Source organism: Platalea leucorodia (assembly GCF_965183815.1).
Source record: "Platalea leucorodia genome assembly, chromosome: 5".
Taxonomy (NCBI): domain Eukaryota; kingdom Metazoa; phylum Chordata; class Aves; order Pelecaniformes; family Threskiornithidae; genus Platalea; species Platalea leucorodia.
The window spans coordinates 84702758-84722773 of NC_138827.1; the positions used below are offsets into that span (position 1 = coordinate 84702758).

The 20016-nt window shown below is 60.4% G+C and overlaps 2 protein-coding genes across 11 annotated transcripts; one reads left to right on the top strand and one right to left on the bottom strand.

The window, feature by feature from the left end:
* Window positions 1–27: 27 nt before the first annotated feature.
* Window positions 28–13039, bottom strand: STK36 (serine/threonine kinase 36). 9 transcript variants are annotated; one of them, XM_082314322.1, is made up of 26 exons: window positions 12585–13039; window positions 11434–11574; window positions 10425–10502; window positions 9888–10018; window positions 9389–9638; window positions 8891–8984; window positions 8458–8627; window positions 8035–8234; window positions 7829–7955; window positions 7574–7717; window positions 7127–7306; window positions 6809–6906; window positions 6350–6455; window positions 5788–5929; window positions 5380–5507; window positions 4666–4770; window positions 4349–4447; window positions 4040–4134; window positions 3658–3721; window positions 3344–3454; window positions 3117–3191; window positions 2523–2694; window positions 1958–2105; window positions 1577–1736; window positions 550–1296; window positions 33–467 (listed from the first exon to the last, which is right to left on the bottom strand). In XM_082314322.1, the coding sequence occupies exons 1-26, from the start codon at window positions 12666–12668 to the stop codon at window positions 261–263; spliced, it is 4056 nt and encodes a 1351-aa protein (XP_082170448.1). In that variant the 5' UTR covers window positions 12669–13039; the 3' UTR covers window positions 33–260. The 9 variants fall into 9 exon arrangements, with proteins under 9 accessions (XP_082170452.1, XP_082170451.1, XP_082170453.1 ...); XM_082314321.1 differs by lacking the exon at window positions 11434–11574 and having other exon boundaries at window positions 31–467; window positions 12585–12769; XM_082314320.1 differs by lacking the exon at window positions 3344–3454 and having other exon boundaries at window positions 32–467; window positions 12585–12769.
* A 7-nt stretch (window positions 13040–13046) lies between these two features.
* RNF25 (ring finger protein 25) lies at window positions 13047–19915 on the top strand. Of its 2 annotated transcripts, XM_082314333.1 has the most exons (10): window positions 13047–13113; window positions 13236–13310; window positions 13390–13492; window positions 13595–13662; window positions 14377–14446; window positions 14573–14644; window positions 15383–15523; window positions 16053–16142; window positions 16485–16619; window positions 16736–19915. In XM_082314333.1, exons 1-10 carry the CDS (start codon window positions 13076–13078, stop codon window positions 17459–17461), a joined length of 1518 nt encoding a protein of 505 aa, XP_082170459.1. In that variant the 5' UTR covers window positions 13047–13075; the 3' UTR covers window positions 17462–19915. The 2 variants fall into 2 exon arrangements, with proteins under 2 accessions (XP_082170459.1, XP_082170460.1); XM_082314334.1 differs by lacking the exon at window positions 16485–16619.
* The last annotated feature ends 101 nt before the right edge of the window (window positions 19916–20016 follow it).

Genomic DNA, 20016 nt, shown 5'->3' on the forward strand with positions numbered 1-20016 from the left:
CGCCGTGGGGCTGCCCCGGGACGGAGGAGCAGAGCCCCGGGCCCGGCGGGCGGGCGGGCAGCGCACGGGGGGCCGCTTAGAAAGAGGCGGTTTCTTGAGGTCTACAGGCACTTTTCCAGGAACGGCTTCCCACGGGGAGGGCCCCCGGGTAACGCCGGCCGGGGCAGGGTCCCCCACGCGGCGGCCCGAGTCGGTTCCGGGGAACAGCATTTGTCCGGTCCCGCCGCAGGCAGCGTCGGGCTGAGCCCCGGCGTCGGCCCTCAGCGCTGCCGCGGGGCGGCAGGCTGGCCGGGGTCTGGGGGGCCGGGGGCGCCTCCCGCGCCGGCGCCGCGCAGAGGTGCGAGGAGGCGGAGGAGCTTCTCGCAGTGCCGGGCAGAGGGGGGTCGAGGGCTGCCCGCGGCAGCGGGCTGCAAGTTGCCGCTGGCCAGCGCGGCCAGCTTCTCAGTGGCTCTGAGGGACAGCAGGGCCTGCGGAGGAAAGAGAGGGACAGGAGTCACCCGCCAGCCTGGCCCCTTGTCCCCGCGGCACCGCCAGGTCCCGGTGCTGTACCTGCTGTATCCCGGGGTGCTGGCTGAGGGCCCGCAGCGCGACGAGGGCTCCCTCCCGCACGCTCTCCCGGGGGTCCTGGCAGGCCACCTCCAGCAGGACGTGGGGGGCCCTGCTCTCCATCAGCAGGTCCCCCAGCTCCGCCGAGCGCCGGCCCAGGTTGCCCAGGGCCGAGGCCGCGTTGCAGCGTGTCCTGGCCCGCACGTCGCTCAACAGCCGCGTCAGCCCGGGCACGGCCCTGCCCAGGGCCCCAGCTGGGCAGGACTGGTGGTAGGCGGCGTTGCCCACCGCGAAGCTGGCTGCCTTGCGCACGCTCTCCTCTGGGTCTGCCAGGCACCCCAGCAGGCTCTCCAGCAAGCCGGGCTGGCTCTGCAACGCCTGGGGAAAGCCGTGGCCATGTCGGAGCAGGTTACCCAGCAGGTTACAGGTTTTGGCCCGTATCGGGTGTTGCTGGTGGCCGAGCAGGCGGGTCAGTGGCTGGTCGGCCACATCCGAGCCCCTCAGAATCCTCTGGAGAAAGGGCAGGTGCTCCGGACAGGCCCGGGCCACGTGGGTCAAGAGAGACAGAAGGTCTGTTGTGAGCGTGAGGCTGTCTGTAAACAAGGCGGATGTCAAGAAGGCGATGACGTGCTCTGAGGCGGCGGCTGCCCTCACCATTTGGTCGATGACCCGCTCATCAGACACAACGAGGTGGCACAAGAGGCTCACGGGGAGCTCGGCGTACGAGAAGGGCAGATGGCGAGAGCAGACCTAAGGAGAAAGGAGAGACAGCGGCGCTGAGCGTGCTGTCCTTGTGCACGGGCCAGAGAGCAGTTGAGGCCTGAGCCAGGGCAAGTCAAGCGGCGGCCGAAGGTGCAGAGCTCAGCTGCCGGCCAAGCCGCTCCGAGGGCTGCGTGGCACCCGAGTGACATCCCTGCGCGGGCAGGAATCACCAGCATGATGTGAAGTGGTGCCATGCATCAGGGGCTGCAGTGTGGGGAGGGGTCTCGACAGGATGGGGTGGAAGAGAAACGCAGGGCCAAGAGGGTACCTGCAGCAGCTGGGCAGGGATCTGGGCATCTCTCACAGCCTCCATGACCAATGCTAAGGTGTCTCCGTCCACATCCAGGGCAAAAGGGAAACAGAGAAGCTGGCAGGCCTGAATCACCACAGCTGGGACAAGCTCAGGGTCCCCATCCTCTCCTGCTTGCCTGAATTTGTTAGAGAGAGCACGCTTAATACAGAGGTGATCAGAAAAACATCGAGGCAAGCGGCAGAGAGCACGCCCCACACCAGGCACTAAGGAGAGGCTCTGCAGGTGAGCTGTGCCCTGCAAGTGCCAGGCCAGTAACTTCTCAGCCCTCTGTGTGCTCCTGTCCGAGCCCCATTCGGCGGCTGAGCTCTGCCCGCTTCAGCCCTCCCCACCACTCACGTCTGTGCCAGGCATGCCAGGAAGCCAGGGGACAGCAGCCTCTTCAGCGTCACCATGAGGACACCGTGGGACTGGGTGAGCTGAGGCAGGCACCGGTGGGACTCACGAGTGAAGACGAACAGGGCCAGGCTGAGGAAAAGCAGGGTGCCTGCAGGGGGAACAGCGCAGCAGAGGGGCAAAGCTAGGGAAGGCTGAAAAGTCTCCTCTCTTCTGTCTGCCTGTCCTGCCTCAAGGCTGCTCCAGGGTTGCATCTGTGCTTCGCTGCCCAAGACCAGACCAATCTCCACCCATGGTGGTCACATCTGCCAGAGTGAATGTTCCCCTGCAGCAGAGACACCCTTTCTTGTTCCTTGACAGCCAGCTCAGCTGAGCTCCTGCCACCTGGGCACGGCATGGGCCAGCCCAGCCCTCTCTCCCCAGAAGACAACCGCAATCCTCAAGAAAAGCCCCCTGAGCCCCTCTGGCCTCAGGGACCAGGTGCTGACGGGGACAGGCGTGGGCAAGCCTGAGGGCAGGGTGTGGAGCAGGGTCCAAGGCAGATGCCCTGCCATCCTGCAGCTCCTACCTTGAGGGGAGAGGAGGTTCCAGTCCGGCTCTGCCGCGGGGTGACCTGCCCCTGGGGGGTCTCCGTCCAGCGCTGCCCTGTCGCTGCCCACGCGAAGCACCGCAGCGACACAATGCCACACCACACTCCACAGCTCTGAGGCAGCAAAATCCCACTCCCCGGCCACGTCCTCCTAAAGATGGGGGGACAGGTGTTGGGGGGTGTCCTGGTCCCCCACGGCTCCCCAGGGTTCTGGTCTGCGTGCCTGCCAGCCCCACGATCCTGGGGAGCTCAGGGCTGGACGGACATGGCCCAGGGGAAGGAGAGGGGGCCAAGCAGCTGGCAGCCCTAGTACCAGTCCCCAGGCATATCTGCCCTCTCTTACTCCCACGTGCCCATGAATCACCCCTCCCTGCCCACCACCATCCCACCAACCCTCCAGAGCTCCACGGACAACCCAGGGACATTAGATGACTTTCACGGGATTGCACAGCTCAGCCAAAGCTGCCCTGTTCCCTGGTTTGCCTCAGCTTCCATTACCAATCCACGTTTGTGCCTTTTTGCCCCCACACCTTTTGGTAGGGACCAGGCAAAGGGAGATAGGTAGGCTGGTACCTGGGCAAGGAGCTTCAGCAGGAGGAAAAAGATCCCATCATAGAGACCAGCACCCATTGGCGGGGGCAGCTGCAGCTGTAAGATAGAGTAGGGGACAGGCTGGAGCTAGGTGCTGGGTCTGAGGGCAGCAGCACCACACCTGCACCCTTCTGACCCCATCTTTGACTGCACACTTCCACAGTGGGGTGAGAGCATGGCTCCCCTGCTCCTCTGTCCCCATCCCATACCTCAGCAGGTACTGTCAGTGCGTTTGTCACCACCGGCAGGATCTCTTCTCCCCCAAGCTCCAAGGCTACCCCATGCTGACTGAGCTGTGTCAGGAGGAATGCTGCAGCACCCTGTGGGACAGGGAGAACTCAGCACCTTTGGGACCTTCCCATCTGCCCACTCAACACTGACTCTTCATCCCTCAACCGAGGGCAGGGACAGCCAGGCTGCACCTGCCCCCATCCCGCCCTGAGCAAGCAACAGTAGGGCCCAAACAGGACATAGGGCGCTGCAGGGCTCTCAGTGACGGCTCTGGCAGGGTGGGCAGACTTACCACGAGGGAGACGACAGGAGAGTGGGTGATAAGATCCATGGCCATGGTAACCACCTCCTCAAGCCTGAAACACAGGGACCAGAGGAGAGGCACTGTGTTCCCACAGCTTCACATCCCACAGAGCAGCAGCATCCAAATACCCCCAGGGCTGGGAAACTACCATCTTGCAGGAGGAGCGAGCCCTGGTTCACAGCACCTCCTTGCCCACGCTGGGTCCTCACCACATCCCCAGCACCCACCCATGCTGCCCAGCACTGCTGATGTGTGCGGACTGGAGGGATCAGTGGGAGCAGAAGCCTAGCTCCGGGCAGGGTGCAGGGCAGAGTGCTGTTCAGGGCAGGACATGTTCCTCTCCCACCCATGAGTGAAAGCAGGTGCTTACCTGGGAGGGGAGGCCTGGAGCCGCAGGGTGAGCAGGGCCAGCAGATACAGTGAGGCCTCGCAGGCTGCCCCCTGGGCCACCTCCACCACGGGGACCTGCCAAGGGAGCAGGAGTCACAGGAGGACAGCAAGGCTGGGAGGGGAGGAAGGGACGTTCCTGGGCCCTGGAGAAGAACTGCACTCTCCAGACTAAGCTCCCCCAAACTCTTCTCCCCACACATCCCCCAGCTTGGTCTGAGCAGCGCTCAGAGGAACGTGTCCTGCTTGCCCACACTCCTACCCCCACCACTGGGGCTGCGGTCAGGCCTACCTTGCCTTTCGAGAGCTGCATGAGGGAGCCCCACAGTTGCTGGCTCCTTCCCAGGTGCTGGCACAGGCTCGGGCTGGCATGGCAGCCAGCATAGAGGATCTGTGAGGTAGAGGGGAGAGATGCATACCAGCCCCTGGGGACAGGGACGCGGTGACCAGGCCCATCCCAGTCACATCCCATTTATTCAACAACTGACACCAGGGAGATGGGAGTCATTGAGGGCTGAGCCCACGGTTCCCCCTTCCCCATGCTCCTAATGCCAGACCGAAGGTCCAGGCACCTCTGGGGACAGCCAGATAAATGGACAGGGCCATTACCTTGAGCACGTTCAAGGAGCAGCTTGGGTGCTCCAGCCTCCCGAGCAGCCTCCCAAGATGCTGTCTCTCTCCCTCCATAAGCCTTTCAGCTACCTCCTGAGCAACCTGTAGAAATCAGCCTGTTTTGCACCCTGGGCAGCTGAAGCACTACACAGACTTAAGGGGTTTAATGCTAGCAACAAATTAATAAAAGAAGGCATCTGCTTCCTACATGTTGCCTGCGTTCACAAAGGGATGCCCCTCTGTCATGACCCAGCATGGCTTTGATGCACAGTCCCACAGCTGAGATGAGCAAGGTGAGATTCCTCCTCTGCTTCCCTCCTTGTTGACTCAGAGTCAAAGGCTCAAATATAAATCTGTAGTTTTGTTTTCCTTCAATTTCCATCAATTGCCCATTCAATTTCACATTTCCTACAGTTCACATCTCTGTCATTTAAGAATTCTTCATGTTTTCTCTGCATTGCCTAGTTCTTTACTTAGCCCATCCCACAGTTCAGATCCTGAGCGTGAGTCTCTTAATTTACTTAGGAGTCCTTAGCCTCCTGAGGCTCAGATGTTGGCTGGGAAGGAGCAGCCTGCAAACACCAGCCCTGCAGCCACCAAAGCCGGAGGACCCCAGCCCTCCGCTCTACTGCTGAAAAAGACCCTCCTGCAAAGGGTTGCTGTCCCTGTGGGGACCACACCTCCTCGCCCTGCAAAGAGAGCTGGCCTGACCTGCTGCTTGGCTTCCCGACAGCTGTTCCTCTCCAGGGGGATGCTGCAGGCAGCAGCCAGTGCAGCCGTGAAGAGGTCCGCCACACGTAGGCTCTGGCCATGGGCTGACTTGGCCTCCATCGCTGCACCTGCACAGGGACAGAACTCGGGAGACATGTGCTAAGGGTGAGGGACGCTGAGGGGCAGCAGGACAGGGCTGGAGGCCAAGAGAGGAAAAGTCAGGCTTGTGACATGAGGAGGGTGAGATCTGGGATTGAGGGAGAGAACAGGAGAGCCCTGGTTAGCAGGGGTTTGGGCAGATAAGCTTCAGCCACCTCCTCCAGCCACCTCCTCCAGCCAACAGCACTGCAATGGCAGGAGGGAGAGGGGAAACCCCAGGAGAAGGTGGCGAGCTGCCACCACTGCTACCTCGCAGAGCAGGCTGCTCCGAGATGGATCCCTGGAGGAGTCTGTTTAGCAGGGACTGATGCTCCTTTTGCAGGCTGGCATAGAAGGGGGCAGAGACGGAAGGACACGTCGCATCCAGGCTCTCACACAGCAGGGTGAAGCACTGGGGGAGACACAGCGGGGCCATCACTGCAGATCAAGGGTGGGAGGAGAGAGAAGGGTGATGGGGAAGGAGGCTGATGGGGGACAGCAGAGATGGGAGAAGGACTCATGTGCCGGAGCTTCAGGGACCTCCAAGTCTCCTCTCCAGCCAGGTTACTGTGCGGGAGCCAGTAACTCCGGCTGAGAGATGGGTACACATGGAGGCACAGCCAGGGAAGGTGCCCCCTCGGAGAGCTCGTTTCTGCATGTGATCCCCCCCAAGCCCCCAGTGGGTGAGACAGCCTGCCCGGACAAGAATGCATCAGACCCCGCAGCTGGGAGCAGGGTCCTCAGCCTGCGCTCCCCCCGACATGCACACCCACCCCACAGCTTCTGGCCCTGGGGGAGAGGGTGAGGAGAAGGGAGACAGGGGCACCCTTACCAGGAGACTTTGCTGGCAGAGTCTCATCTCGCTGTCAGCTGGCTCAGCCAGCAGCTCCGGCAGCAGGGCTAGGAAGCAGCCAGCACACTCCCGGAAGGCCTGCAAGCTGGGGGAGGCAGCAGGGGCAGAGCAGAGCAAAGAAACACAGGCCCTGGCTGTGAGGACAGGGTTTGGCCAGGCCCATATGGCCCTGGCTAATACAGCAGGCAGCACACACCAACACCAACACACCAACAGGCAGCACAACTGGACTCTACTCAGCTGTGCCTTCCCTTTAATTAGTCCCACTCACAGAAAGCGCTCCTCTGTGAGCACAGCGATATGGCATGAAGCACTTAGTCCATGATGCTTCCCCACGGAGACAGCTCCAGCCACAGAGTATGAACACCACCCTCCCGCCTACTGCCGGGTCCCCGCAGTGGCCACAAGAGACCTCAGAGCACAGAGGGTTGTCCCTACCTGTCCTTTTGCCCACTCTCCTCCAGGCTGCATTCACTGCTGAAATAAACTGTGGTCACCATGAGGAGGTCTGTCAGTACCGTGATACACCAGGGCTGCTGCAGGATCCAGAAAGAAACAGCGAGTGGGGATTGTCTGCTGGCCATCCCAACACCACCGCAGCGGGATCCTTCCCTGCCAGGACCTCCCCCTTCTCAAGGGGGCCTGGAAGAGGCACCAGTCCTGTGAACCAGCTCCAGCAGGACACCAGGGCCTCCTCAGCACCAGTACTCTACAGGGCTGGAAGGAGCCCAGATTTCTCTGGGACCCTACACCCACCTGCTTGGTGCTACCACTCTCCAGGACCTGCTTGGCTAGACACAGCAGGGACAGAGGCACATTCAGCTCTCGGCAGAAGTGGTCCAGCAGCTCAGAATCGCACCGGGTGGCCAGGAGGTTGCCCACAACGCGGAGCACAGGACGGAGACGGGAGGCTCCCTCCAGCATCCCTTCCAGCACCTGGACATAGAGAGCCAGAAGGGCTGGTGATCAGCAGCGGTTGTGGCCTCTCCATCAGCCACGGGGCAGCCCTCCACCCCCTCAGGCAGGGGACAGCAGGGGAGCAGATGGCAAGCTAAGTGCATGAGACAGCTCTGGCTCCTGGAGAAGCAGAGGATCTCCTGGCTGGCTTGACTGAGGACTCTCCCCATGCTCCTGACCCAATCTTGGGGAAGAAGGCAGCATCCATGTTCCCAGCTGTAGTTGTCTGAGCCAGCCATCACTCACCTGCTGAGCAGAGTCTGCCAGGCGGGCCTGGACACGGCGCCAGAAAGCCAGGTCCCTCAGGAGGCTCAGTGGTGTGCTCAGCTGCATGGCCAAAGGCTCTGTGGCCTCAATCAGGTGCTGCCACTCCTCATCGCTCTCCAGCTCCTAGCCACGGAGGAGAGAGGGCTGGTGCCACAGACCCTGCCTGCCCCAGGGTCTCTGTACCAGCACCTGGGGACTGGGCCCTGCTGTCCTCACCACAAGACACCTTCTTACCTCACTCTCCAGGTCCACTGTCTCAATGCTGCGCCTGCCCTGGGGCTCTGCCCTGCCAGCATCAGGCTGTGGAGGGGCTTCTGCTCCAGGAAACTCCCGCTCATAGTCTCGAGTGATGCTGTGTTCCCTGGCCAAGGAAACAGCGCAGTCAGTGAGAGACCCTGCCTTCCCCTCTTCCTCCTCTCCCAGCCCCAGCCCTCCCTCACCGTGGGTTGGGTGGCGGCTCCTCCAACTCCCATTCTGCCATGCTGCTCTTTCCTGGCAGGACACTGGGGTTCTTCTCTTTGGAGGCAGCCGGTGACGCCCCCTCCACGAGGGCTGCCTTCCCGGAAGCTGATCTGGGTCTATGCCCTGGGCATCCTTTGCCAGAGTCCTTCGCAGATGCATTACCTGCCTTCAGTTGCCCCTGGGTGATGGCAGAGACGTTTGGTCAGGGCAGGGTTACTCAGACAGCCAGATGAGCCCCCCCAGACCCCACCAGCCCGAGGACCCCACATCCTGCCTTGCACGTGGCTGACACCCCAGCCTGACCCGTGTACCTTCTGTCTTTCCCCCCAGGTCCCATTGCGGTGCCCCTCCTTTGCCCTGACTGTGGGACACAGCCAGGGGAATCCCACACTTTCCTCTACCTTTTTCTGTGCTTCCTCAGCCATCTTCTGACGGGCCTTTCTCAGGATCCTGGACTGGCCGCTCCTGGGAGCCAGGGAATGGGCTTGCTGCTCCTTCAGTGCCTGCAGCTCTGGGGACAGCTTGGTGGTGAAGGGGTTTGAGATCCCGTGCTCTTCTGTGTCATCAATCACTGGGGAGGCAAGGGGAGAAGTTCATCAGCAGCTCTCCCTTGGGACACAGGGAGAGTGACCGGCTCTGGGATCCCAGGGGAATCCCGGGGGACCCAGAGCAAGCCCAGGGACAGGAGCTAGGGGTCAGTGCTTGGAGGAAGCTGAGAGGAGGGAGGCAAAGAACAGGGTAGTATAAAAAGCAGAGCAGGGTGGTCCTCTCAGCCTCCAGGCAGTAGGAGGAGGAAACGGACCTGGCCAGTGCTGGAAAAGAGCTGGTACTCACCAATAACCCGTCCAGCAATGAAAGGGTGAGAGAGCAGCTCCGGCCACGACAGGCGCTGGCGGGGGTCCTTCATTAGTAGTCCCTGCAGGAAGCTCTACAGGGCAGCACAGCGCCAGGGTCACTGACACATGCTCGGCACCCACCAGTGAGCACAGTGTACCCACCAGTCTCCCCCAGCGAGGGCACCCAGGAGGCCTGCGTTCCCTAACTGGCTTGGGGGAAGGAGTGGCTCTAGTGCTTAGGGCAGATGGGAAGACATTTCCCTTCCCAGCCCAGTAAATCACTCCTCTGCCATCGGCCCCAGTTTCCCAGCTTACAGAGGGACAGCAGTGATAAGGGTCCCCCTCCCAGGAGGCCAAGCTCTCATCCCTTCTCTATGTTCTGAAATCCCTGTTAGGGGACATCAAACCTAAGAGTGACCCACCAGGGCAGCAGACGAGGCCAAAGCTGCTGCCGCATTAATGGATCTCACCCCACAGATGGGGCCTTCGCCCTTACCTTGAAGACTGGGCTTATGGCCTCGGGCCATTTGATGGGGTCCTTGACGATGAGGCTGACGAGCTGGAAGATGCTGCTGGTGTAGAAGGGAGGAGTGCCCACGAACAGCTCGTACAGGATGCAGCCCACAGACCACAGGTCCGCCGTGTGGTCGTACGGCCGCTCCTCCACCAGCTCAGGGGACATGTACAGCGGGGTGCCCTTGATGGAGGTCAGCACCATGGTGTGGATGCTCATGGCACGGGCAAACCTGCTCAGAGCAAAGTGCAGATGGCCAGTTCAGGCTGAAATATCCATTGCAGCTCCCAGGGAGATCCCTATGAGTTTACCAACACCTCTCCCCTCTGGAATTCAAAATTCCCCATCCCTGCTCAACCTCTAAATATACACAGAACCCAGGTCCCCTTCCACACTCCCCCCTCCTCCTCTACAGCACCCAGGACACCCCTTGGCTGCCCCAAGCCCAAGCGTCCCCCTCAAGCTGGCCCCCAGAACCCACCCAAAGTCACAGAGCTTGACGACGCCGTCTTTGCCCAGCAGGATGTTCTGGGGTTTCATGTCACGGTGCAGGATGCGGTGGGAGTGCAGGTAATAGAGAGCAGAGACCAGCTGCGCAGCTATGGTCTGGACCTGCCGGAGACACAGGAGCCTCACCCTGTGTCCCATGGTGCCACCAGCCAGCACAACCATGGGGCCCCTTATGGCCTGGCTCCCCCAGTACCCCCACTCCTGCCCTTGCACTGTTTGGGGCAGGGACCACCCCCAGCCAGGGGCCAGCAGTTCCTCAGAGTAGGCTGATGGCCGAGGCAGCAACCTGGTGGTGCTGTTCTTGGAGAGGGAACAGGGAAACTGTCCGCCGGTGCAACCCGGCCCCCTTTCCATCCCCTTCAAAAACTCTGCCAGGTAAAGCCTGGGAGGCACCCTCACCCTTCTGATGTCTTCTGGCCCACAGCAGAGACCCACTGCCTTCAGGCAGACAAATCCTGTTCTCTCCATCCTGCAGCAAACACTGTGGGGCCACCGCCCTGATAGTCACCTGGTCCTCAGGCAAACTCCCATCGTCCTCCAGGATCTGGAAGAGCTCTCCCTCTGCGTAGTCAGTCACCACCACCACCTGGAGGGAAGAGCAGCATGGTGGGATCAGGCACTCACCCAGCTGCATCCCCACTGTGCCCCAGGGACCAGGACAGAGCAGGACAGTAAATTGATGAGGGAGATGCTGGGGTGTCGTCATGCACAGCCCATCAGCTTGGGCTGGGACCTGGGGCAGGAGAGAGCCCCTGTGGCTGCACTGCAGCAAGGGCCTGGCATTAGCAGAGCCCTTGTGGCTCTCCTTATCTTGGACAGCCAGCAGAAACCAGGGAAAAGGGAAGGACAGGACAAGCCCAGAATGGCATTTCCATGCCCAGTGGGTAGAATCACTCCCTTGAGCTTGTTTTGAATCTGCTGCACAATTACTTTATTTCAAGCCCCCACGTCCCATAGCATAGTCTTCAATCCTTCCCTATCACACTCTCTCTGTGACAGTTTATGCCGGTGAAAAGTCACCGTCTCCGAAGATCCCACTCTCACCCTGTGATCCCAAACCACTCCCTTTCCATCACACACCCCCCGCCCAGCTCCTTCACCTCTGCGTATGACCCAGTGCACCCCACACAGCCCAGCCAGGTGCTGGCTCCCCACACAGCACATATTAGAGAGCTCTGAAAAACACTGACCAGGCTGGCATCCCAGTTCTTGTTCAGGCAACCCCCACATAAGGTCCCTGCATGTCCTCAGGGAGGGTGGGAATGCCCTGAGGGCAGGGGACCTCAATGTAGCCATCTGTGGGAGCGGAGCAGGCTGGTGGCAGGATGGCAGCACTCAACACAAGCCAGGAAACAGCTGGGAACAGAGCAAATCTGGCTGGCTGGAAGAGCTGCTAGAGCCCTGGGAGGGTGTCACCAGCATCTCCTGAGAAAGAGGTCCCTACGACAGCAGGGGCCAGCCCGTGTTCCCCTGCCCCAGTCAAGCAAAAGCATCTGCCCTGAGAAAGTCCCTTTCACCTCCTTGTCGGTTTCGAAGCTGTCGAGCATCTGGATGATGTTGGGGTGATGGAGGCCTCTCATGATCTCAATTTCCCGCTGCAGGTTCTTCAGCTCCTTCTCTGACCGCCCCACCTTGGGGATGAACTTCAAGGCCACCACCTTTCAAAGCCGGCAAAGCTGGGATCAGACCAGGCTCCCACCTGCCCTGGCAGAGGCTGCGTTTAACCCGAACAGGACTCAGCATTTTCCAGCTGAGCACACCGAACAAGACATTTGTTCACTGGATCCCTTGAAGCTGGGGCTCCCCCCAGGCCCTTGCACATCAACACTAGTGCTCACCGTACTTTGCACACTAGCATATAAAGTGAACAAATGTAATTGGCGAGCGCAGACAAAACTAGGACTGACAGAAACACAGGACAGGAGCTAGAGATGCTGGCGAACAGCAAGCTAAACACGAGACAGCAGCGTGCCCTGGCAGTGAGGAGCACTAGCAACACCCTGGGCTGTATCAACAGGCAGAAGTTTGAGGGAAGTGACTATTGCCCTTTACTTGACACTTGTGAGACCACGTTGGCAATATTGTGGCCAGTTTTGGGCCCAGAAAAACATCGGATAGGCCAGAGCAGGTATAGCAGAGGCCACTGAGATGACGAGGGGGCTGAAGCACATGGCGTACAAGTTGACGCTGGGGGAAATGGGCTTGGTTAGCCTAGAGAAAAAATGCTCAGGGAAGCCAAATAGTAATCTTGTGATTCCCAAAAGGAGGTTTCGGAGAAGATGGAGCCAGGCTCTTTACAGACGTGCAAGGCGGGAGGATAAGACAGGGATCACAAACTGAAACAGGGGAGCTTTCTAACTTGATATAAGGACAAACCATTCACCCCAAGTATAGCCAAGCACCGGCTGTGGGGTCTTTGTTCCTGTGGTTTTTCAGGATCTGAATTTAGTGCTGGCTCTGCTTTGAGCAGGGGATGGACTGGAGACCTCCCGAGGCCCCTTGAACCTGAATGACTCCATGCCAGCAGGAGCTGGCCGGGAACGCCAGCGGAAAGATGAATGAGTGCTGAGTCCCAAAGCCCCGGCAGGGCCCTGGAACCCAGGAGCCCCCAGAAATCAGCACCACACAACAGAGCCCCGGCCCTCTCCCCTGCCGCCTCCTTCCTCACCTGGGCGCTGTGTTTCCGACGTCCCTTGTACACGCGCCCAAAGGAGCCTTCACCGATCATTTCCAGGACGTGGTACTTCTCCATGGCGGGCGCTCGGGGAGGGGGCCGCCGAGGCAAAGCGGCCGCTGAGGAGACGCGCTTCGCCCTCTCTCCCCTCCTCTCCCCCTCCGCCACCGGCTGCCGTGGGGCGCCGACCCCCAGACGCTGCAGGCCACGACGGAGAACGGGCAGTGCCAGCGCTGGGAAGGCGGGGCTGCAGCCTCCGCGATCCCAAACCCGAAGGCCCGGGGCTTCCCCTCCCTGCCCGCCGGCTCCACCTCCGCTCCCCCACGGCGCGGCAGGACGAGCCCCAAGCCCCGGGCGAGGCCCCCGGGTGGGATCAACCTCGGCCCGCCCGCCCCCGGGGCCGCCGCCGCCGCGTCGCCTAGCAACACCCCCCGCGCGTGCACCCTCGCTGCCCTTCCGCTTCCGCTTCCGGGGCGCGCTGGAAGATGGCGGCGGCCGGAGAGGAGGCGGAGGCGACGGACTGGTAACACCGCCCCCCCCCCCCCCCCCCCCCCGGTCCCGGTGCCCCGCACCCGCGGTGCCCCGCACCCGCAGCCCAGCGGGGCCGGCTGTGCCGCCGCCTGACTCCCGCCCGCTCCCCCGCAGGGCGCTGCCGCCAGAGGTGGAGGTGCTGGAGTCCATCTACCTGGAGGAGCTGCGGGTGGCGCGGGGCCGCGACAGGTACGTACCGCCGCCCACAGACCCCCCCCGGCCGGGCCCGGCCCGGCCCCGCCGCCCCTCACCTCGGCCTGCCCCGCAGGTGGGAGCCCTGGGAGATCAGCATCACCCTGCACCCCGCCACGGCCCAGGACCAGGACTCCCAGTATGTCCGCTTCACCCTGCTGCTCTCCGTGCCCCCCCAGGTAGGCTGCCGCCCCCCCGCGCCCCTTTCCTCACTGCTCCGGGTCCCGCTGCCTTCTTTGTTGTGCTTTACGTGGTTCTTTTTTTTTTTTTTTCTTTCCTAGTATCCCAACAAAGCTCCAGAAATCTCAATCAGGAACCCGCGGGGGCTGTCAGATGAGCAAATTCAAAAGTGAGTGCTGGGGGGGAGGGGAGAGGATGATCCTTTTCTCTGGAGATCAGGGAGGCAGAACTGGTGGAAAAGCCTTCTCTCAAATTCACCTGGCTCCTCACATGTCCCTCCTCATGGATGCAGGTCCCTAAGTCACCTCGTCTTAAATCTCATGGGAGCTACCGGTGCTGAGTTTGACACCGAGGGGTCCACCCTGTGGCCGTTCCCCTGCGGTCTCCCTGAATTGTAATCTAAATCCTGTGGGCATTTGAAGCTGTTGGTCCTCCTTTGACAGAGGTGGGACTGAACCGAGTCCTTGGGCAGCCTGTTGCCTTTGTGCTCCTGTCCTTGGTGCAGCGGAGTGTGTGCAGAGAGACCCTGGTACCTGCCGGCAGCACAGGAGTAACGTGGGTCGCACCAGACCTGCTCGGGGGCTGCCATCAGATAAATAAAGCCTGAGATTTGCCAATACTGAAGGGTGCTGGGTGAGCTCAAGCCAAGGAGCCAAGCAAACCTGCTCTTGCAAGTCCTCTGAGGACAAAGGCTTCCTGTGCACTGGCTTGTGGGGAGCACGTGAATATGTGTGTGCACACGTGCCCGTCCCGTGCTGCAGGCAAAGCCTGAAGGCCGGTGCTCTATTTCTTCCTCCTGTCGTTGTGGTGGGGTGACAGGTATGTGGGAGAGTGAAAAGGTGTGGCTAAACTTGTGTTAAGTATTGCTGCTGCTTTGCTGTAGGATTTCCCAGACCCTCAGAAGCGTTGCTGAAGCCAGGCTGGGGACAGAGGTGCTCTACGAACTGATTGAGGTGAGAGCTGGGGGAGATTGGGGGTGATCAGCCGCAGACACTGGTCCCTGGCTGCCCAAGGGATGGGATAGCCCTGCGCCCATGGGCAGGCCAGTGAGTGAAATGTTTGTTTTAATGCTTCCGCAGAAGGGGAAGGAGATTCTCACTGACAACAACATTCCTCATGGCCAGTGTGTGATCTGCCTCTATGGATTCCAGGTAGGAATGTGTCCCCCAGCCTTGCAGGCTGGCTGGGAGGTGAGGTGAGAGAACAGGGAGCCTGGGGCTCAAAGCTTGGCATATCAGCCTGGGACCGAGGTGTGCCTCAGCAGCCCCCTGCCCCCCCAGTCTGTAGGCCGTCCTCAGCATGGACCTTCCTACGGCAGTCTGTGCTACTCTCCCAGTCAGCCTGAAGATAACCATCTACAGAAACAGGGCATAGGGGCAGTGAGTGATGCCGGAGCGTCTCCAAGGGAGTGGGTAGGGTCTGCGGATGGTTGCTGGTGCATCTCAGCTTCCCTGTGTTGGTCAAACCTCACCAGGAGTTCAGCACACGGGTGGTCAGGTGGGACTGGAACACATCCGTGCGGGTGCTGAGGTCTGCGGGGACAGGGGAGCTTGCCTTGTCCGGGTTGCAAGGAGAGGCAGTGCCTGCCTGGGAAGAACACATCAGGTGGGAAGATGGCTGCTTAGACAGGAACGTAGGCAGATAAACCAGTCACAAAAACCTTGCAGCTTGATGTTAGGAGTATTTCTCACTCTCGGAACAGGGAGCAGTGTCCCAGTAAGAGCTGAGGAGCTGGAGACGAAGCCCAGCAAATGTTACGTGTCTCTGCCAGCAATAGTGCTAGTTCCCCACTGCCAGCACTGACATGGGAGTGAAAGCCTGCCTCAGCTCGGGAGGCTACACAACCCTGTGCTCAGAAACCCTTTAAAGCTGCCCTTTTTCCTCTACAGGAGAGAGAAGCCTTCACAAAGACCCAGTGCTACCACTACTTCCACTCCCACTGCCTGGCCCGCTACGCCCAGCACATGGAGGAGGAGATCCTCATGCAGCAGGAGGAGAGAGGGCAGCACCTGGCGTCATCCCCCAAACAGGTACCGGGCCCTGGGCTCCCAGCCCCCTGCACAGGCCCTCTTGACGTCTCTGTCACCCCCTTTGGGACATGGAGCGAGGGTTAGCCTGACCTGGTGGCACGGTCAGCGTCGCACCTGCGCTGAGAATCACCGCTCTGATTCTGATTCAGTGCAGCTGAGTGTGAAACAAGTCAAAGGCTCCTTCCTGCAAAACCCTTTCAAGGAGGCGCTGCCTAGATGACGCACTCCACTTTGGAGTGGGGAAAAATAGATCCTAGGCTAAGGAGGACTGGAGCCATATGTGCTGACAGAGGTGGTTTGTACAGCGGTCAGCTGCTGGAGCACAAATCCCTGTGTGCCTCGTGGTGGAGACACCTTCTGTAGCAGTCATTGAGACACCAGGCTGCTTTCATGCTGCTGGAACCCCCCTGGGCTTCCCTGCCCTGGCAGAAGAGTGAGGAAGGCCACCCTGTTCCACTTCCAGGCTGGGGATTATCCGGCAGGGCTGGGTCGTGGCCGGGGTTCGGTATCACCTCTCTCCTCCCCACAGGAAGTCGGTGTGCAGTGCCCCGTCTGCCGGGAGACCCTGGTCTACGATCTCTGCGCTCTGAAGGCGGCGCCGCCCCCGCAGCACCCGCTGGTAAGAGATGGGGGCTCCCCCGCCCAGCTGCGCCCGCTCGCGGGGTAGCTTCAGCTGGGACAACAGAACGGATGAACGAACACACGCTGCACGCTCTCAGGTCCTCCTAGGCAGCCCATCCAAAGGGCGGTTGATAAAACCTAGCAGGCTGTCTCCTGATTGTTTGATGTGTCCACAAAGAGCAGGCTTAGTTGTATAGCCCTGAGTTTTCTTCTCCTAGACCATGAAATGAGCTCTGTGTTCCTTCTGTGATCAAAGGAGCGTTTGTGGAATAGCTCTTAGCACTGCCAGCTGCCTACCCGTGCTAGGTGCCCTTACCCTGCCTTGCTTTCTGCCGCTCAGGAGCCGTACAGGCCAGATGCCAAGACGCTGCAGCACCAAGAACAACTGCGCTTAATTTTCAAGAGACAGCAAGAGAAAGGGGGCATCATTGACCCTGAAGCAGAGAGGAACCGCTACTTCATCAGCCTCCAGGCGGTATGGCACCGGGGGCAGAGAGCTGGTGCGGGGGGCCCTGGACTGCAGGACCGAGCGCTGTCATCTGCTGTGGGGCTGCCCTGTCCCTTTCTTAACCAGCGGCTTCTTTCTTTCAGCCTCCAGCTGCTGTCGATCCAAGCCAAGCAGCCGCCGCCTCTGAGCCACCGGTGAGCGCAAGCGCTGTGGAAGCGCCCCAGCCACCCAGCCAAGCCTCAGCTGCAGAGCCAGCCGGGGCGCCGGAGGCCAAGGCAGAACCCGGGCAGCCCAAGAGGCCTGCTGCGCCCAGGGAGCAACAGAGCAAGCGGGAGAGGCACAGAGGGGAGAGGCCAGGCCCCAGAGGCCAGGGCAGGCAGTCGTGCAGCAGCTTGCAGGAACCGGCAGAGGAAGCCTGTCATCTGCTCCACGGCTCTGGGGTGCCCAGGGGCTTCAGTCGGAGACCAGAGCGGAGACCTGGTGGGAGGCACAGCCAGCAGTTTCCAAAGCCTCACAGCAGAAGCAGGGCTGCTGCCTTGGCTGAAAGAAAGGAGTTGTGCCCTGAAGACCCTTCACCAGTAACAGAGGCAGTGGACTTGAAAGAGGAGCACCGTGATGTGGAGCGATGGACCCCAGAGGAGGGGGCTGAGGACCGGGGCAGGGAGAAGGAGAACCTGATGTTCAACCGCAGTGAGCACAGAGCAGCTCCCAGCTGGCAGGGCCACCACAGGCCCTGGGATTGCGGGAGGTGGGAGAGGTCCAGGGTTCAGCAGCGTGGTTCCTACCCCAGAGCGCCACGAGGGCGAGGGGTGTTCAGGCCCAGCGGACGTCGAGAAGCCCATCTCCTTGAGAAGGAGAGTGGCTCCTAGCAGGAGTGGTGAGGGGCTGGGCTGGGGGAGGGAAGGGCCGTTTCTGGGGAGAACAGTGAAGGCTCTGGTGGAGGAGTAGCAAGCAGACCCCGTACCCCTTGGGAGGGAGGAGGCAGTTGGCAGTGGCACAGCTTGGGACGGGCAGTGTCTCCAGGGCACCTGCGGAGCGAAGCATCCTGGCGTGAGCAACTGGCTATCACCAGCGTTGGAGAAGCTGACTCTTGACAGATCATGGCAGCCTTGGTCTCTGAGGACCCAGGGGGGCAGAGGAAGCCTTGACCAGGGACGTGCAGCCATCATCCCTGTATGTGAGCTGCCAAGGAACGTGCACACCTACAGAGCAAATGGACTGAGCCCAGCACGGTGCCACAGCAGAGCCAGAGCTGTGGCAGGACCTTCCCTGGAAGCCAGCGTCCCGGTGGAGCCGTGGTGGTGCCAAGTGCTGTGCCAGGGCAGCATCCTGGAGCTCAGCTTGCTGTGTCCCCCAGTCCTTCTCAGAGCGCCTTCTCAGCTGCTGTCCCTGTCCCTTGGAGACAACATCGCTTCTCCCGCAGCCCTGACCGCTGCTCAGCTGACGGGCTCTGCCAGGCAAGTCCTCTGTATGACAGGACACTGCCCAGTCCCAGCCAGGAGAGCTAAATTAAGCTTAAGTCAACGCATTGGCAGGTCAGGGCTGCCTGGTGGCTGAGGCTTTGGGTTGGCTCCTGCTCCCCCAGGAAGCCTGAATTTAGCTGGAGCTCCTGCCCTGTCCTCCAGCTGCTTTTGTGCAGGCAGAAGCTGATGGGCGAGACCTGGGAAGAGCACTCTGCCCGCAACCTGTATCTGTTGGGATCCCCCTCTTGGATCTTCCCCCTCCCGACAGCCCGGAGGGAAGACATGCCCCAATACTTTGGATACTCTTACCCTCCTTTCATCTTCAAGCTGATCTTGCTTCAAAGAAATGAGGACTTGCTGTTTAAACTAACTTGGTGCAGTTCCATCTGCTGCTGCTTCACAGATGTAAACAGTGTCCCACTCCAGAGCCGTGACGGGCGATCCCAAGCCTCTGAAGTGGGACACTGCTATTAAATTAATTTGTTGGGTCTTCCCAGAACCTGCTCCTTTTGTTTTCTCTGCCCTTTTGCTGCTGTTCTTTGCTGTTTGGAGCAAAGGTGTTGATCCCTGGTATTGCTCACTCCCCTCCCTGCTCCCTACACCCGGGGCCGGGACCTTCCCCTGGCCCTCCTGGGTGGCAGGAGGGCTCCCCGGCCCCTGCGCCGCCTGCCTCGGTGTGAGCTGCCTGGCTGACCCAGACAGTACTGATCCCTTCACATTTGTTTGTGCCTTGTGCCCCCCACCTCTCTTTTGGCCACACGTGGGTTGTTACTGTCTTCCTGCTGAGCGCAAAATTGGCTGTGCTGCAACGGACTTGCCGGAGCTTCGGGTGAGATCCTTAGGAAACCAAGAGCTGCATGCCGGCTAGGAGGGCGTTTGTTCTGCGTCGGCCTGACTGATCCTTTGGCACATGAAGGGTGCACAAAAGCTGACTCGTGAATGGGCCCTGCTTTACCTCCTGCCCTGCTCTCTCCACGCCTGGCCTTGTCCTGAAGGAGTTGATTTAACCTGCTGCCCAAGAACCTTCTCTGCTTAAATTTCCCACGCTGGCCTATTTTCAACCCTAATGGTCTAAAAGCAATTTTTTTTCCCCTCCTTGGTCTGAGCCTACACTACCTGTCCTGGGCCTGGGGATCTGAGCGCCAGACGTGCCCTCCTGGGGACGAAGGCTGAGCACTCGCTCCCTGAAGAGAGCCCTAGTTTTTCTTCGGTGCTTGCTCTGTCCTTGTTCCAGCTGTTTCCTGGGTGAACGGCCTTATCCACATTTCAGTGAAAAGGCGTAAACTTTATCTGACATTGGTGCTTCTTCTGCTGCCTCCTGCCTTCACTTGTGAAATTGCTGTGCTCCAAGAAAGGCGTTTGATCATGTCCTGAAGGAAACACAAAGATCTCTGCCCCTCACAGCAGCTGAAGCTCCTTGGCTTCCTCCAGTGAGCCAGGCTTACTCTCAGCAGGAAAATTGCTATACCCGGTGTTTGGAGCATGGGAATTCAGCCATGGAAATCGGAGTGAGCAAGGACTTGGGTAACTTCAATCCAATGCCAGACGTGTTGGAGGGGAGGGTTTTTTCCTGGCAGTAGGGATTTAGGGAAGGGCCCTCACCTTTCTGGCTCACTGCTGTCAGCCTGGAGCAGAGGACATCTCGTGACAGTGCGTGCAAATGGATTTGGGCTAAATGAAACAAACCTCTGGGCTGGAAGGGAGGAATGGAGCCTGCACCCTGCCTTGGGGCTCCTCGCTTTGTCTGCCTGTGTCACCCACCTACCTCACAGGGCTGTTGTGAGGCTTCACTGGCAAAAGCACTCGGGCCGGGCGGAAGGGCACCGGCAGCATCTGTAGCATTAACACTATTAAAAGCAAGCAGAGTGACAGATGTTGCCTGTGCTTTCATGTGGCGGCATTGGGGTGGGGTCCGTGTCCCCTCTGGCTCTCCCTTGCCACTTCCCCACCCTCCCAAACTG

What these genes read in the sequence shown, in the direction of transcription:
- STK36 (XM_082314322.1), bottom strand. Translation starts at nt 12,668, where the DNA reads ATGGAGAAGTACCACGTCCTGGAAATGATCGGTGAAGGCTCCTTTGGG. An exon ending in GCTCCTTGAACGTGCTCAAG is followed by an intron (nt 4,448 to 4,665) that starts GTAATGGCCCTG and finishes TCTACCTCACAG; the next exon opens with ATCCTCTATGCTGGCTGCCA. An exon ending in CTGGCATGCCTGGCACAGAC is followed by an intron (nt 1,737 to 1,957) that starts GTGAGTGGTGGG and finishes TAACAAATTCAG; the next exon opens with GCAAGCAGGAGAGGATGGGG.
- RNF25 (XM_082314333.1), top strand. Translation starts at nt 13,076, where the DNA reads ATGGCGGCGGCCGGAGAGGAGGCGGAGGCGACGGACTG. An exon ending in GTGGCGCGGGGCCGCGACAG is followed by an intron (nt 13,311 to 13,389) that starts GTACGTACCGCC and finishes CCTGCCCCGCAG; the next exon opens with GTGGGAGCCCTGGGAGATCA. An exon ending in TGCTCTACGAACTGATTGAG is followed by an intron (nt 14,447 to 14,572) that starts GTGAGAGCTGGG and finishes ATGCTTCCGCAG; the next exon opens with AAGGGGAAGGAGATTCTCAC.